Source organism: Cololabis saira, chromosome 10 (assembly GCF_033807715.1).
Source record: "Cololabis saira isolate AMF1-May2022 chromosome 10, fColSai1.1, whole genome shotgun sequence".
NCBI classification, from domain to species: domain Eukaryota; kingdom Metazoa; phylum Chordata; class Actinopteri; order Beloniformes; family Belonidae; genus Cololabis; species Cololabis saira.
In genome coordinates, this window is record NC_084596.1 from 31055527 (window position 1) to 31072257 (window position 16731).

At 40.3% G+C, this 16731-nt stretch overlaps 1 protein-coding gene across 1 annotated transcript in view; it reads left to right on the forward strand.

Annotated features, from left to right (window-relative positions):
* The window catches only part of ghrhra (growth hormone releasing hormone receptor a), a 41833-nt gene that overhangs the window by 20888 nt on the left and 4214 nt on the right, over positions 1 to 16731 (forward strand). The window contains exons 8-12 of the mRNA XM_061731167.1: positions 2399 to 2459; positions 2550 to 2619; positions 4055 to 4149; positions 8104 to 8233; positions 11118 to 11159. Of these exons, the coding sequence (XP_061587151.1) occupies positions 2399 to 2459; positions 2550 to 2619; positions 4055 to 4149; positions 8104 to 8233; positions 11118 to 11159 (398 nt within the window). The remainder of the gene's footprint in view (positions 1 to 2398; positions 2460 to 2549; positions 2620 to 4054; positions 4150 to 8103; positions 8234 to 11117; positions 11160 to 16731) is intronic.

Below are 16731 nucleotides of genomic sequence, written 5' to 3' on the forward strand. Positions count from 1 at the left end.
CTGGAGTGGGTTTTTCAGATGGAGCTGATTTATGTGCAAATACCCAGAGATTTAAGACGTTTTCTTGAATGGGTTTTGGGGATTTCTCTCCATGCTTTTGTTCAAACTGTATGTACCTACCATCTCATTTAAATGAAATGAAGCTCTCTGAATGCCATGAGGGATTTGTTTCACATTTGAAGATTGGAGGTCCCCAAATATGAGGTTTTCACGTTCTTGTGAGCTCAATATATCAAAAACAAAATGAGGCAATTTAAATCCAATCAGCACAAATATTAAATCATACAGTTTTTCTTTTTAAAAAAAATCTGTAACTCCCATATAGGCATGGAGGTTAAATCAGCTCCCAACCCTGTCAGTGTTACTTTTGTTTTGTCCCTTTCTGGGTTCATTTTCTCCTCCCTCTCAATATTTTCTTTAATCTCTTAGTTGCCAGTTGGGAGACCATGAGAGCCGAACACTTTCAAAAAATAATCAAATATTCATTCAAATGAAATTGAAACTGATGTTTTAAGAAAAAGCTCCCTTGTGTTGCTTCAACATAGACGTGCAGAAAATCATTGCAATGTGATACTCATCTTTTTCTTTTGGCTTTTAGCTTGAGGGTTGCCACAGTGGGTCATCTTGTTTTATCTTATCTACTCTTCTCTGGGTATCTCTAACGTTCACTATGATATCAAAAAAACCTTTTGTATGGAATTAATTCAAGAACTCTTTTGTTAAAAAGTCGCAATGTCTAAGGTTAACTTTAAAGATGAAAGGGAATAGAAGGAGAAACCATTTCACATCTGGTAGATACTGAATTGGTACAATGTTCCCTACTCCAGGTTTCTTCGAAGTGCTCACCACATATTAGTTTGGCAGACATGTAAAGCCTATAATCTACTGGACTGATTCCCAGATAGCAGGGCCACTCATGCCCATTCACTTCATTAACATTGTCTGTGGTGAAATGGGTCTGGTACCCGTCCCATTCACAGCCATTTCCCCCAGAACAGAGCGTACCGAACCAGTCACAACAGTATTCTGCTCTGGCTCATACAGGAGCGTCCAAGAGCAACTATTCAGAAACACTGAGATAGCTGCAGAATTAACAACACTACAATCAACAAGTTAACAAGTTAGCATGGTCCACATCCACAGTCCAAATAATCCACATCCAGAGTCATTCCTCAGTGTTCCTACTTTGCTGCTGCCTCCTGAAAATGAAAGTCAAATCCTGAGAAAATATACTAATTCTTTGTATCAATGAGGAAAAGAACCAGGATGCCTGGTCAGGTAGTTTCCTGTTGTATGTTTTAACTCAGGGACAATTCAGTTCCTCATTTACCGTCTAAATAAATGAAAAAAACACCTTATTAAATTCACCCATAGGTGAATACTCAATGCATTGAGTATTTTTTAACAGATGTGAGGTTTTCTGACATTTTTTAGTTTGAAGATTTAAAAAAAAAAAAAATTAAAAGTGAAGTTAATTTACCAAGAAAATATATTTACAATGTTTATGTAGTTAATTAGTTATGCATTTGTGCTTTATTATTTACATATTTACAGATTCAGATATTTATACCAGCACAACAGTTAAAACACTCTCTTGAATGTGTTTATGTGGTTTTACCCTTTTACAGTACGTTTGCCTCGGCCTAGGTCATTCCTGGCTTCTGATTGGATGGGTTAGTCACATGGGGTCAGAAAGAAGGAAGTTGTGGTTTTGTTGTGATTCTGATGCCGGGAGCTACAGTAAAAGTTCTGCTGGAAAGCTAACTCTCTCACATCTGCTGTTTTCTCTCATGAAGAGTGTCTAAATACCACCTAATATAATAAATACCTTAGGTTACACAAATGTAGGTTGACTATCTCAATAAATGCAATTATATTTATTAAAATTCAAATATACAACATACAAAATACATTAACAAAAACAACAAAAAAATAAAAAAGGAGCTATATGTACTAATGCTGAATATTTACACAGAAACATCCCTATCCTGAGAATCTTTAAAGCCTCACAGGCAAGCTCAAGTCTGTGTGTGTGTGTGTGTGTGTGTGTGTGTGTGTGTGTGTGTGTGTGTGTGTGTGTGTGTGTGTGTGTGTGTGTGTGTGTGTGTGTGTGTGTGTGTGTGTGTGTTGTCATGCTCAGTCAAAAGCAACTGTGATGCATCTCAACACTTTTTTCCAGCTTTTTCTACCCTGCACTCTCCTCTCCTGCATTCATTTCTGTCAGCTGCTTGTTTGGCAGATGGATGTGATACACAGAGTAACTGCATTGTCTTATACGCCTATAAACATTTCCATTTAAGAGTAAAAAACTATGAGTTGGGTCTTGATTGGTATGTGGTTAATTTTTCCTAACCAGATTAACGGAGCATTCATAATTGATTTTGGCTCTTTCCTTTAGGACTTCCATCCACGGTTCTCATACTTTGGGTTCTGACCAGATTCTTCTATGATGACAGAGGGTACCATATGTTTTATTATATCATTGTGTTTTACCTGTAACGCAATGTTTACCACAAACATGCTGGAGTTTCATTTGTCTTTCTCTACAGTTGCTGGGATGACACAGACAATGTTGGGATCTGGTGGATCATTAAAGGACCAATAACAGCAACGCTGCTGGTGAGTAACGAGCCATGAAACCGCTTACTTTTGATACACCAGTGGTCAGATTTCTTAATGGTGCTTTCTTAATGCGCAGGAAAAGAAGCCAAATTGAAACAAAAAACCACAAAACTTTTGATAGCAGCCACATTTGCATTCAGCTTCTATGCCCCACTTGTCTGGAACAAACTCCCAGAAAGCCTCAGATCAGCTGAAACAGACTATTTAAGTCCAGGTTGAAGACGCACCTGTTTTCAGCTGCCTTTCAGTAAAGCTCTGAATCTGCAGTTACAAAACTTAATCATATTGTTCTTTTTTCTTTCTTTTTTGTTTACATTTTTAATAATCGTCTTTATTTATCTTAATGTCTTTGTAAAGCACTTTTAATCCCCCTAATTATTGACTTGCCTTACAGTTGCGGCCCAAAGCTGAAGCAAAATTTCAAACTGTCAATAAAACTTTGTTTTGCATTTCCATGAGGTCATATTATGTGATGTGTGGGTGATGGGTGTCCAGAACCTTCGTCATTTGTGCGGATTCACTTGTGTTCTCGCAGTTATGGAGGTAGTTACTACAGAAAACTAAATGTGACACTTTATAAGACGTGTGTTCGGTTGATGCAAAAAACGTTCATTGAAATTTTACAGAAATTTTCCTTCTTTGAATTACCAAAAAACCCCACCTTTACGAGCTTAAAGCCAGCATTTTGGTGATGTATGGGAGTTTTTTGGTGAAACCGGGGTATTTCAGTGATGGGTATTTCATACAGTCCAATTGATGAATGAATGTTTCCACTTAATGGAAACATCCAACGACTGTAGCTCATTCACAACATTTGCGCATGTGGGAAAAATACATAAATAAAATAAATAAACAGATCCCAAAACTGACTGACTGATAAGTCTTTAGTTTTTTATTTTAACCTGTTGTATTCACTTTTTGTTTTGAACACATATACCATTAAAGTTTGGTTTTGTAGAGCAGCATCACACAGTCCTTCAAATGATTTAGCCCATAATACAAATGAGTTAGCCTATATTAAAAATGAGTTAGCTTGTAATAAAAATTAGTTAGCATTTATTAAAAACAAGTTAGCCTATATTAAAAACAATTTACCCTGTAATAAAAAGGGGTTAGCCTATATTAAAAGTGATTTAGCCTATATTAAAAGTAATTGAGCCTATCATAAACATGGTTTAGCCAATAATGAAAGTAATTTAGCCTATCATAAACATGATTTTGCCTATATTAAAAGTGATTTAATCGATAATGAAAATGATTTAGTCCATATTAAAAGTGATTTAGCCTATAATAAAAATGATTTAGTCTATATTAAAGATGATTTAGCCTATAATAAAAGTGATTGACCCTGTAATAAATTGACATGTCATGCTTTGTGTAACCAGTTGTGAGTTGTTATTTTGACGTTCACTTGTGCCTGTATCTCTACCAGGTCAACATCATCATCTTCATTAACGTCATCCGGATTCTGGTTCAAAAGCTTAAATCTTCAGCCATGACGGGGAACAATGACACTGGACATTACATGTGAGTCACAGCTCACTGATGCAAACTAAATAAATAAACAAACAAACACACAAATGGATAAATAACTGAGAAAAGCAAGATTTGCATTACAATCAGGAAGTGAATTTGATGCGGCTTGAAAGAAAAGGCTCCACTTCCAAAGTAAAAATTTTTCTTCACACAGCAAAAGAAAGAAAAAAAACTTTGGACCACACCAGCATGAATGTAAATGAGGATGATAGATGAAGCCTTGATATCAAACATTATCACCACCAGGTGTGGAACAGAGGGTCATCTGATTCTTCTAATTTTATCTCCCTCTTCTCATCTGCTATTTCCTCCATTTTCCTTCCTGAGATCCAAAAACCTATTTCTGCAGAAAATTATGAACTCCTAAGATGCTCTTTGTGGAAGCAATTTTTGACATCTGTGATGTCAAAAGGGGGCATCATAAAAAATCATATTAGGATAAACATGTATGTTTTAGCAAGCATCTTCAATTTTATGTCTGACAGCAGTCGTAAAATAGGCTGCAACCAAACTCTGGATACACTGCTCATACTTAATAAATGTTAAAAAGACATCTCAGCTTCATGAATAGCACTTACATCAACTCATCTGTCTTCCATCCCCTCTTCCACTCACATCTCTGTGAGAGACTGTGACGTATGGATGTCCAAATAGGGAAACAATAAGTAGTAACTGTAACGGCTGTATTTACTTTTCCCCCCTGAAGCATAATTGGATAACTCTCAGCATGAAACAAGCACCAGGACGGACCCCCTAAGACATCAGTGGAGAAAGTAGCTGTTACCAATCAGCTATGGCCCCTTTACCCATTTTTCAAACTGCATGTCCTCAATTCCTCTCCTTGACTCTCCTCTTCACGTTTTCCCACCTGAAATGTGAGCAGGAGAGGCGAGCTAATAGACGCCTGACTAATGGAAATGGACCCTTTTCTTTGGCGCTGCAGTTTCAAGCAATATCAATAAAATATTATGTGTTACACAACATCATCGTCTAACCATTGTTTCATTGCAGCGTACCACTATTTCGTCAACTCAGCCAGATGAGTAGAAAAGCTGTTAGTGGGAATGTATATGTTTATATTTAATTCAGTCCGTAATGTAGAAGGAACATGTCACACCACCTTTACACTTCACGGATGCTTAAAAGACTCGTGCATCCTTGTTTAGTTCTCCTGCAAACCTCCTCGTTTCTCGCCTCTTTGGATGCATCTTTGGAAATGTGTCACCTTAAAATGTACATTTTGCTGAAAATGTATAATGAGTCACAAGCGGGCGGACAGAGAAGGGATAATTTAGACGAATGAGTTGAGTCTCAGGACTTTGTCTAAACTCACAGAACGGGCTCCCTAAGTCGTTTCTATTTTAGTTCACTTCCTGCCCTCTTGTCGTATAAATATTTCTCTTTCGTAAGGATAGAAGAGGAATAATACATCACAGTGTCGTTTTGTAATGGTCTGAAACCAAGAAACAAACCGAGACATGTGATTTTCAGAGACCTGAAGCTTCTTTCCCAAGGCCTGAATCAAAAAGGTAATCAGTCAGTGAGGCAGACTTAGACAAACAGACGACAGAAAAACAAACAAGCAACAAAAACCCACAGAATCTTAAAGCAGTTGACATATTGAAAAGCTCTTGGAACATAAGACCTACACAGATCATGTGAATGGCCACAAAAATTTGTATTATTGAGAAATCCCACCCAACAGGTCATCGCGTGACGCTAAAAGCTTCAAACCTTGATTGTGTGGTACAAAAAACAACAACAAAAGAACCAAACAAAACCAATAAAAAAGAAAGAAAGAGTTAAAAAGCAAGAAATATATGTGCAATACAAGTAAGTGACAACATATGTGTTAGCATATGTGGAGTAGGGAAGAGGATTAAAGGGAGGAAGAGAAAGTAGTCAGCAGTTTATACTGAAACATGATTTATGAATAAAACTATAGTTTTAGTTTCCATCCATCCATTTTCTATTCCCGTTTTATCCTTTGCAGGGTCACGGGTTCTGCTGGAGCCTCTCCCAGCTCATGACAGGCGAGAGACAGGGGTACTTGTGCCATCTCAAAAAAACAAAAACATACATATTTACATATTTTTTTGAAAGCCTGTGAACCAAAATCATTTAAACTGAGTTTCCCCACCATTATGCACAAAAACGGACCTCAAGCCAATAATCAATTGAACTCAAACATAGTTTTGTCATTTTAAAAGCCAGCAGTGTTGTTTGTTCCTGCTTCATCTTATTCAGGGTTGTAAACAAGCCAAAGATGGGGTATACCTTGGACAAGTCACCAGTCCATCACTGACATCTAAAGTATTTGAATTAAATATGTTCTGATATTAATTTGAACCCATATCAATACCAGTGATTTCAGTGATTTATTGATTTTTCATTCACACCCTCCAAATAAATACAGATAGAAACAGATAAACATCGTTAATCCAAGCTGATTATTTAACATTTTGCATACATATATGTTAAAACTTTACTTTTGTGCACACATGTCTCCATAAATGATATATAAAAGTTATACATACATTTTACAGTAGTATTTATAGTTATATGGTCCTTAGAAGGACCTTAGAAGGCAAGGTCACATTTTGCACTAGTGACATTAATTTTGCAGTTCTTTAGCTGCGGTCTGCCTCCTCTGAGGAATCAACTGTAGCCTCTAAATGTTTTATTCATCAGCAACTGCCATCTTTATGTATAACACTTACTATAGTCATATAAAACATAAACTTCACAAACCTTTCCATCACACCTGAATACTACAACACATCAGAGCTGGCAACAAAATGGTCTTTAAAGTTGCTTATGTTAAAGCATGAACCAATATTTCACTGCTGAGGTATAATCTCCAGTTGGAATCCCTGAAATCCTGCTGTACCTAAATGAATTCTCCCCTCTAATAAGATTTTGCCTGCTTCAGATATATGTCAAGCTGAATTAATTTCAAACCGGAGCATATATAAATAGCACCTGATACCAGAAATAGATTTTCCCTCCACCACTGTGTGACAGTATTGTTCACCAGTTTGCTGGATGTTTCGCACGTTCGGAAGCTTCAGTTCTGCTGTAGAAGGTACAATCTGATTGAGGCAGATCTGTGACTTTTACAAAGAGGCACAAATCCCAGGTGGGATAAAAGAACATCACAATCCTATTGAAGGCATGTAATAGCCTGGTAGGGTTTTCAGCTTTAATCCTGAAGCAATCAAAGCTCTGGTGATAATTCTGATCACTTGCTTGGTTAGTCGGCGTGTTCGGATGACTACAACTGTATTTGAAATGTCGTGAGGGGCTCATTCTAACCTTTGTATTACAGACCCAAAAGTGCTCAGATTATCTGCTGTTTATTGATATTTGACAGGTCAGATACTCACAGGGCAGGACAGGACAGATATAGCTGTTGCCATTGAATGTGTCACTGACAAAACTGGAAGAATGAATAAAACAATTAAACTGGATTCTTATCTTGTGTTTTGCTGAAGAAGCTGAGACAAGGTTGCCCTTTTCCAATTGCTGCAAGACTTGCAGGAAGTTGTTGCTAACAGCAAAATGTCAGAAAAGAAAATGGTAGCATTTACATGATATTTATACATAAATGATTGGATTTGGACAAAGCCTTGAGCACAATGATATTGGTATGTGGTAATGATATTTTGCACACTGGCATTTTAACATCTCCCACTGATTGGCTTGATGATGCAGCTGCTTCAAAGGTCAGCGTAATGAAGATCTGACACCATCAGTTTATTATCCTTGATAAAACTTAAATGATTTCCTTTGTTTGTATTGCTTTGGATCCCACAGTCCAAACTTTCATCTGGAACAAGTTGGCTGCACTGCACTGTTATATTTCAGCTTAAAGAGTATGTACTTTAGTACTTTAACTTCTATCTAACAATGTTATTCATCTGTACTACTTTGCTTTTGCTTCAGGAGGCTGGCTAAATCCACTCTGTTCCTCATTCCTCTGTTTGGGATGCACTACACTGTATTTGCCTTCCTGCCAGAGAGCACGGGAGTAGCAGCGAGACTCTACATCGAACTGGGTCTGGGATCCTTTCAGGTATTGAAAAAACACAATCAAGCATACAGATGTTCCTATCACAAAAAGCTTATCTTAGGGATTCGCCACAGGTCTAGAAAAGCTAATAATTAATAATAATTCATTAATAATAATTAAGGGCCTATATTAGCCTAATTATAACAAGGATACAACACAGTACAAGTTTGAAAACACCTAAGATGATAAAATTGCTTCAGGGTGCTGTCACACCTGTCCCGTTTGGAGCAGTTGTTCCGAAACAGGGAGCGTTTCCCCCTAAAGATCGATTCGTTTGGTATATATGAACACAGCAATTGCGCTCGGAAGTGGCACAAAACAAGCGAGCTACGAGAGTTGCTCTCGGATCGCTTCCATTCCAGACCTGGAGCGGTGCGTTTGGAGTGATAACATAATCAACACAGCAACCGACACAACTCCATTCATTGTGTATGTGCTACAGCGGCGCAAGGAGAAGAGTCGGCACAGCCTCCACCCCCTTCTCTCCTATTGGACACCACTTTCTCTTTTCTCCCTTCTCTCTCTTCTCCCTTCTCTCCTATTGGACGTGCCAAGATGTCGTCACAGCGCAGCACAGTGAAATTAAAAAATGTTCAATTCGGGCAGGCAGGCGTGGCGCAAACGACGCGGCAGGGCGGTCCGCTCTTGCGCCGCGGTAGCACATACACAATGAATGGGAAAGCCGGCGGCGGTCTGCGCTTTGCACCCTCTACAGTATGTGAAAGAGGTTATAACCATTGTTGTTTTCCCCGGGGTACGGAAGAGGAAACTCCTTCCGCGTTCAGTTCTGACCAATGAGAGAACAGTTGGTTCGCGCATGGCATTTGTGAACAGCTTTGAACCGCTACAGACGATTGCCTTGTGAACACAAACACCACAAACGAAAAACGAAACAACTGTATCGATTTAGCCCCTGAATCGGAACAAAACAAACGGGCCACAGGTCTGAAAGCACCCTAAGTTTACACTTAAAGATACTCTGGCCAATATGTGACCCCGTAATAGTGCACCTTATTAACACTTGAACAGTTTGCTAATGGTTTTTATTCAAACAAATTGCTTATAATGGATATCAGTCCCAGTGCCAGAGGATGACTAATGTGTTGCTGTTTCTTAATGGCAGGAGCATCAGCTGAGTAGGTCCTGAGGGCACATTCACATCCACTGTGCCGCTTTTGTGCTTAATTACTGCTCCCTTTGTGGGATTTACATGACAGGAGATTTGAATGTGAGTGGGAGTTTCCTTAGCTGTGCAGATGTTACTTTGCTAAACCGGACCATGTGGTCTTTGCAAACAGATATCCTTTACAGGCTGCTTTCTTTTCTATTCCCTTTCTTCCTACACAAACCACAAGATTACAAGTACTAACTTGGAATCAATGTGGAGACTCAGTCTAATGAGTTTCTTTACTCTGCCCATATCGAGGAAGCATCAAGTGGAGACTTATGGGGACTTGAGACAGCAAAGTATCCCAGAATGCATTTCACACCAACAAGCGAAAGTAATGGAAAGAGAGACAGGAGTAAATATAAAGTTATACTTTTAAAGAGAATGTACTTCAACTGAACTTTAGTACAACTGGCATACAAAAGCCTAAACTGTAGATTTTCGTATACAGTGCAATACATGTTAGCCTGTTAGCTGAGCCGTGACGTCATCAAGAACACATAGACATCTGTTCCAACGGTGGAACGAGAGACATGCGTTCTTGCATTCTCCCAAGAACGCAAGTACAGACTTGAGCTGTAGGGCATTGAGAAACGGCCTATGCATCAGACCATGGTTAGGCGTAAACTACTAACTGAATGTCCCCCTGTCAGTCAGTGAGCCTGGCTAAATCTGGACAGTAGGCTACTCATAAAGGACAGATAAGCAGGTAGAATAACTCAGCCAGCGTAACCTCCTCACCTCTTTAAGTGTATGAAGGTAGACTGAACACCGCAATGATTTATATTACTTTAACGAGCAAAAAAATTGTAGGAATAAGGCTCGCTTGTCATTCCCCCCCTCAACAGCAAAGTTCTGTCAGTGGCTATTTTTTTCAACACAGCAGATTTATGTTTTTTACATGCATCAGCGTTTTCTCGTCTTCTTCTTTTTTTTTTTTTTTACATAAATTCGGCTGATTTTTAATTTATTTTAAAGTGTGAATCTTATAGTTTGTAGCTTTTAATATTTGCATGTGAAAGATTCATTTTCATTTCAGTTCATAATACTTTCTTAATCCCAGAAGGGACATTATATTATATATTTACATATTTTAGTTTACTCCAGCATTTCATTTTTCTCGCATGACTCTAAGCTTTGCATTCTGTTCTCTCTGCTGAAAAGACTCAGGGAAGTGAGGAGCTGCACAAAATTGCCCCTTTTACGAAACAAGCTTTCTGCTGTCGAAACAATGGTGTTTTCTCCAGAACAATGGTTTTACTAACTACCCCCGTGATCTTCCTCTGAGTAAATGCACTTGCTGATCTAATCACTTGCTTATTCATACTGTCATTTGCTTTGTTTACATGTTAGAAACTCAACAGCTTTAAGCATAATGACAGATACACTTGTTAAGATGATGCGGTCCACCACGACTCCTTTCAGCTGACAGGAATTTACTGCCAAGAGCTGCGTGAACGCCCACTGCACGACTCATTTAGTGAAAAATGACAGTAGCTCTTTTACTGTCATGGACAATCTTTTCCATTTACTAATTTTGGCAGCAGGTTAGTCTCAAGAGACATAAATAGAAGTTCAGAAAAATTGCATGTTTGTTTTGGGATGTATTTTGCAACTAGATATGCAAACCAATAACACTTTTTCCATACCTCAGATCTCAGGGCTGATCGTACCTACTTAAGTGATTTGACTTTTGAATTTTTGACTGTTTTGTTGCAGGGCTTTGTGGTGGCACTCCTTTACTGTTTCATGAATGCAGAGGTAGGTCAATGATGGTTTTGCACTACAAAATGTAAATGAACACCAATCATGTATAGTTGCTTCAGCAGAAGACGTTATTGGCCTCCTAAATCCCAAGTCTTTGCCTATCAGTATAAAGAATTAGTCTGGTCTTCCTGGAATCAACTTTGATCTTTTTTGGGAGGGACAGTGTATGTGGAGGACATTGCCCCTGGATGTCATCAGCTGGGCGTACAACCAATCAGAGATGCAGAGCATGTGATGTAGGCAGAATGACATGGGTATGAGTACAAATACAAGACATCCACAACAGCGTGCAGAGGAGCCCCAGTGAATGACTGTGATCCAAAATGTCCTGAATTCTGCCATCATCTTGGTTGTTTTGGGCTTTGATGGGTCTTGGATGCTCATGTATGAGTTGGTGCATAGAGTCCGCCCCTGCCCCGCCCCCTTTACAATTGTTTTGGTATGTCTTGTTGAAATGGCTGTGACAGGGAAGGGACCAGATGCATTTTACAAAGTGAAGGGCTGAAGCTGGCCAGGCTGGAAATGTATTACTTGAGTTTTTATACTCGGCGGAGGGAACTTAAAAAAAACAAAAATTTACTGTATAAGATATAACAACTTTATGTAATTCCATGATTCAAAAATACATTATTAACATACTTTAAAAGCTCAGTAAAAAGTATACTGGAGGGGACAGAAAATGGTGCTTATACAAATTACTTTACAAGTATGAACTCTTGGAAGAATACCTGCAACACGTCTGTAAATGTATAGGTCAAGTAAGTGAAGCATCACTTACTCACTGAATATTTTTCATCTACACTTCATATAATTTCCCTTTTAGATACACTTTACCTTCATCATCAATCCCCCCAAGCATATGTAACCGGGGTTATTTTATTATTTTATTTCTGTATTTATTTTAATTCATTTGCTAGGGTCCTTAAACACCACACACGCAAGCACAAGTGTTGTGTACGATGTGATGCTAGAAATTCCCACTGTCCTTGAACGCACCTCGTGCGCAGACGTTAGCTGCCTGCCAAATGCGGTCAAACAGACACAGAAACTCGTCTCTCTGCAAGCTGCAAGCTGCGCAAGCAGCACGGACAGAGAGGAAGTGCTAAGCAGTCAATTAACTGTGGAAGTGAACTCCATCGGAACCCTAATTGGTGTTTCCATCAAGATATCCTGGCTGTTTTTTTCCGAGGGAAGACTGCACGGGTATAGTGGAGCTGTCCCTCCTGTGATCCAGAAATCATCCCACTGCTTGAGGGTGCCTTCATCCTGTCAGGACGTGGGTTTGTGGATGCTGCACTGTTCCCAGGGACAGTAAGGACAAAACCAGAAGAATCTAAGGAGTTTAACATTTTATTTTGATACTTTTTTTTCACTGAGATCTCAGGTATTTTTTGTTCTTGGGCCCAAGGTAACCAGAGACTAAAAAAAAGTGACGTCATAAGCTGTTTGAAATGAATATGAAGAGACAATTAGAATAGTGTTTCAATAAATTTGTGTCTTATCACATTTTGTTTTAAAGAAGTGGTTGAGTGTGTTTTATGTGGGCTGGAGTTCTTGAATTGCTACTTCCAATCTCCCTTCCTGAACCTGTGAGAATTTAAAACTGAGTGAACCTGTGATTAGATGTTGGTGTTTTATATTTTTGAAGATGATGATATTTTTGTAGATTAGATATTAAACGCCAAGGTCAAGAGTATATAATCCCTACTAAAGGGGACTACAAGACACAGGTTACAAAAGTGGTGGCCCGTACGGGGAGATTGGATTTCAGTAGCCACTTGATTTTCCATCCCACATTTCACACCTTTTTGAGTTATTAGTTCACCAAGTTTAAATATGGATATTTGCAACCGTTTTGATGTTGACGGTCAGTGTTCCCTTTATATAACGGGTGTTAAGGGAGATTACACACATGACGAAATAGCTGGTACATTTGAAGTAAATGGAGAAATATCTAAAATAGTCAAGATCCCTGATGAGTCAGGACAACCAGAGGGCAGAGTCCTGCTCCAGTACGTATCTGATAAGGCAATCTCTAAAATAGACCCCATTACCTTAGGTACCATACCGAGTCCCAAAGACCCTGCTGTGGTATGGTCTGTGAGAACTATACGAGATGTCTGTCAGGAAGAAATAGGCAGAGAGATAGCCCGTAAGTACCTGGATGAACTGAGCTTTGTAGCAGGCAGTAGCAGGGCAGGGTTCTTAAGTATCCTTCAGAGCGAGTTGCAAAAGAGTCAAGATGCTACATCGCCTCTACACAGTAGTGACACACAGCAACATGTAACTCAAAGTAGTAGCACTCCTTACCATGACATTACACAAGATAATAGTGAACCAGCAGAAGCCACACGTGTTCAGGGTGCTACTGCTAGCGTGCCAGCGAGCCCAGTTCACATTGATGAGAACCTCTTTAACCCACCTCAGATCCAAAAGGTGATTGTAGAACATGTCATCCGAAATGAGTCAACTGCTCCATCATCCACACCAGTTAGAATGCGTACCTTCTCCGGCCGCATGCCAAGGCCTAATGGTGAAGTCGACTATGATGCTTGGCGCATCCAAGCTGATCTCCTCCTTGCTGACCCTTCCTTGAATGACGCTCACAAGGTCAGAAAAATCCTTGAAAGCTTGCTGAGTCCAGCTGTTGATGTTGTAAAACCTCTTGGGATCTCCTCACCTCCAATTGCTTATGTTATACAACTTGACTCTGCTTACGGTGTTGTGGAGGATGGAGAGGAGCTATTTGCAGCATTTCTCAGCTCCAACCAAAACAATGGAGAAAAACCCTCAGTGTACTTGAACAGACTCCACAGTCTCATCACAAGGGCAATTTCTAGAGGGGGAGCCTCAGCTGAAAGGTCCAATGATCATTTACTCAGACAGTTTTGTAGGGGCTGTTGGGACCAGAGCATTATTATAGGTCTGCAGTTAGAGTGCAAAAAGAGCAACCCACCTTCATTCCCTGATTTTCTCCTCATGTTGAGAACTGAGGAAGATCGCCGTTCAGCTAAGCTAGATAGAATGAAGAAACATTTAGGTTCTACAAAAGCTACTTCACATGCCCATAACATTTTTAATTTGCCCTCCTATGATTGTGAGCCTGTCCCAACACCCAACATGAAGCAAGATGGAGCCTCAAACCTTGAAAAGAAAGTTAGTGAGTTAACTAAACAAGTGGAAAGGTTAAGCCAAAGGTCATTCAACCCCGCTTATGACATTTCCCCCCACCCAGTGCCAAAACAAAAACAAGATGAAACCTCCAAGCTTGAGAATAGGATAGTTGAACTAACGAAACAAGTCGAAAAGCTATCCCAAAGTCAAAAAGAGATAGCCTGTCTTGCAATTAGCAGCAATGATGTGAAAAAACCTTTTAGAGTCCCTGGAATGCCACGGGCATGGTTCTGCTTTAAGTGTGGGCAGGACAATCACATTGCCGCACAGTGTTCAAATGAACCAAACCCCACACTAGTTCGCAGCAAGAATGCAGAACTCAGAGAGAGGCGAGACAAGTTCTTAGCCCAACAAGCAGCCTCACCCTTTGCTTTAAACTGGTAGCAGCTCCTGCTAGGGGACACTCAGGAGCTGTAACCCCAGATGAACTCCGTCCCAATAAACTGATCGATGGCACTGAGACACAAGGAACAATTATGACACAGACAACTAATGATGAGGCAAAACAACTCATACCCCCAGGACTTATAGGTCCTCGTTGTGCAGCCTCAGTTTTCCTGGAAGGTACCCAATGTGAGTCCATTATGGACACCGGGTCACAAGTCACAACAGTTTCTGAGCGCTTTCATAGAGACCATCTATCTCACTTACCGATCCATCCAATTCGTGCTCTCCTCGAAATTGAGGGAGCTGGTGGACAGCATGTTCCCTATCTTGGCTACATAGAAGCTCATGTTACCTTTCCCCAGCGCATCACTGGCAGAGATGAGGACCTAGATATGTTAGCACTTGTAGTCCCTGATTGTGATTTCAACCGTAGAATCCCCCTGCTGATCGGTACGAATGTGCTATTACCACTCTACGAGCACGTTCTTGAACGAGATGGCCCAAAGTTCATTCACAAACTCAATTCAAAGGACTTTGTAAAGATCTTCCAGCACATTGCCCAGACACAGGAGACTGACAACCACTCATGTCCCGTCAGGTTACATGGAAATGACTCCATCACTATTGCTCCAAAACAAAAGTTCTGTGTCATTGGTGATGCCAGGCCGAAAAAGAACAGCCAGAGTACATTCGTGCTTGAACCACACGAACACCACGGGTTGCCAGGCGGCCTTTTCCTTGAAGCTGCTTTGATTGATATCCCCTTTAAATCAAGCAGCAGGGTCCCTGTTGTTCTGCGCAACCTGGGTGAACACAGTGTTACTCTGCAACCAAAATGTATCATAGCCCAAATCTGTGCAGTCCAGCACATCACACCACTTGGAGATGAACAAAGGATGTCTCCTCAAGACAAGCCTGAGAGTGGCGATCTCCAGTTTAACCTTGACGATTCACCAATCCCTGAAAAATTTAAAGAGCGCATTGTCAACAAGCTTAAGTCAATCCCAGAAGTCTTTGCTGTAGACAGCCTATCATATGGTCATACTACCACAGTGAGGCACCACATTAGGCTGAGTGACGAAACACCTTTTAAGGAGAGGCCAAGGCCTATTCATCCTCGAGACAGAGAAGCAGTCAAGCAGCACCTCAAGGAACTGCTTGATGCAGGAATAATCAAAGAGTCAGAGAGCCCATTTGCATCACCAGTGGTCTTAGTGCGGAAAAAAAATGGTTCAATCAGGCTATGCATTGACTATAGGAAGTTAAATACTCGAACCATCAGAGATGCATATGCCCTCCCGAACATTGAAGAGACATTTGCGGCCCTCAGCGGTGCCAAATGGTTTTCTGTAATGGATCTCAAGTCTGGTTATTATCAGGTTGAGATGGCTGAAGAAGATAAGCCCAAAACCGCTTTTGTGTGTCCCCTAGGCTTCTTTGAATTCAACCGCATGCCACAGGGTGTCACAAATGCTCCCAGCACCTTCCAACGCCTCATGGAGAAGTGTGTTGGTGACCTGCACTTAAATGAGGTACTTGTGTTTCTGGATGATTTAATTGTGTTCTCCGATACATTAGAAGAACACGAAGCACGGCTCATGAAAGTGCTGAACCGTCTAAAGGACTATGGCTTAAAACTGTCTCCAGAAAAGTGCCATTTCTTCAAGTCCTCAGTTAAATACCTTGGTCATGTGGTTGATGCTCAAGGAGTTCACACTGACCCAGACAAGGTGTCTGCCTTGAAAGACTGGCCTCGCCCTTCTACCAGGAAGGAGTTGAAGTGTTTTTTAGGCTTTGCTGGATACTATCGACGCTTCGTCAAAGGGTATTCCCAGATAGCCAAACCTCTGAACAACCTGACAGCAGGCTACTATCCACCGAAGAAAAGGGGCAAAGCGTACAAGAGAGACCGCCCCAAATCTCTTTTCAGCCCTGATGCACTCTTCGGGGAGGAATGGACACTCGAGTGCGAGAATGCATTCCAAACTCTCATCGAGAAATTGAC